The 748-nt window shown below is 38.8% G+C and overlaps 1 protein-coding gene across 1 annotated transcript in view; it reads left to right on the top strand.

Annotated features, from left to right (window-relative positions):
* Nucleotides 1-286: 286 nt before the first annotated feature.
* Nucleotides 287-748, top strand: part of LOC119581978 (pyrroline-5-carboxylate reductase 3-like) — a 15,583-nt gene continuing 15,121 nt past the window's right edge. The window contains exon 1 of the mRNA XM_037930163.1: nucleotides 287-577. Within this exon, the coding sequence (XP_037786091.1) occupies nucleotides 502-577 (76 nt within the window). The 5' untranslated portion in view covers nucleotides 287-501. The remainder of the gene's footprint in view (nucleotides 578-748) is intronic.

Genomic DNA, 748 nt, shown 5'->3' with positions numbered 1-748 from the left:
AAACTGTACCCTATCCGCAACATATCTTTTTTCTTATCCACCGAGAAAAAAATATATAAATAAGCTCCATCTAAAGGCAACACTCCCTTCTCTTCGGAGTTGCCAGGTCGAAGAAAATTTCACTTTTTCTTTTAAATATTCTCAATCGCCATCCAATACAAAAATATATCCGACCCACAGTTATAACCGCACCTTTCCTATAACTCAAAATAAGTTTCAAGATCACACTGAAGGAGAAGCGGCATGTTACGTAATGTATAGACGAAGATACCCAAAGACCAATCGTACAGGTGGGTATCAGCGAGACACAATCAAAACAAGTGCCCAGTTCCAGGTTTTCAGTCTCGCCTGCACCTCTCGCCTCACAGGAGCTCTTGATACAGACCCTTTCTCTAAGGGAAAGAGAAAATTATCACAGAGAATAAGGGAGAACGAAGAGATTTCTACATCTGCAAAAGTGATTTGTGATTCATCGCTTTGTGACGTTCTTTGTGTTTCAGCATGGCGAGTGTTCGGATAGGTTTTATAGGAGCGGGTAATATGGCACAGGCTTTGGCTAAAGGGATGGTTAGTGCAGGTATGTTAATTTGTGTTCGTTTTTTCGTGTATGTTAAATTGTTATTTTTTCTTCTTTTCTTTTCCTCTCTTGTATGCTGTTTCGTCATACACATAGTGACATACCACTATTATTTTGAAGATTGTCAGTGGATCTTATACTGTTACTGTTGTAATTACCATTAACTGAAGA

Source organism: Penaeus monodon, chromosome 15 (assembly GCF_015228065.2).
Source record: "Penaeus monodon isolate SGIC_2016 chromosome 15, NSTDA_Pmon_1, whole genome shotgun sequence".
Classification (NCBI taxonomy): Eukaryota; Metazoa; Arthropoda; class Malacostraca; order Decapoda; family Penaeidae; genus Penaeus; species Penaeus monodon.
The sequence above is the reverse complement of the archived record's forward strand: the minus strand, read 5'-3'. Positions and strand labels throughout refer to the sequence as shown.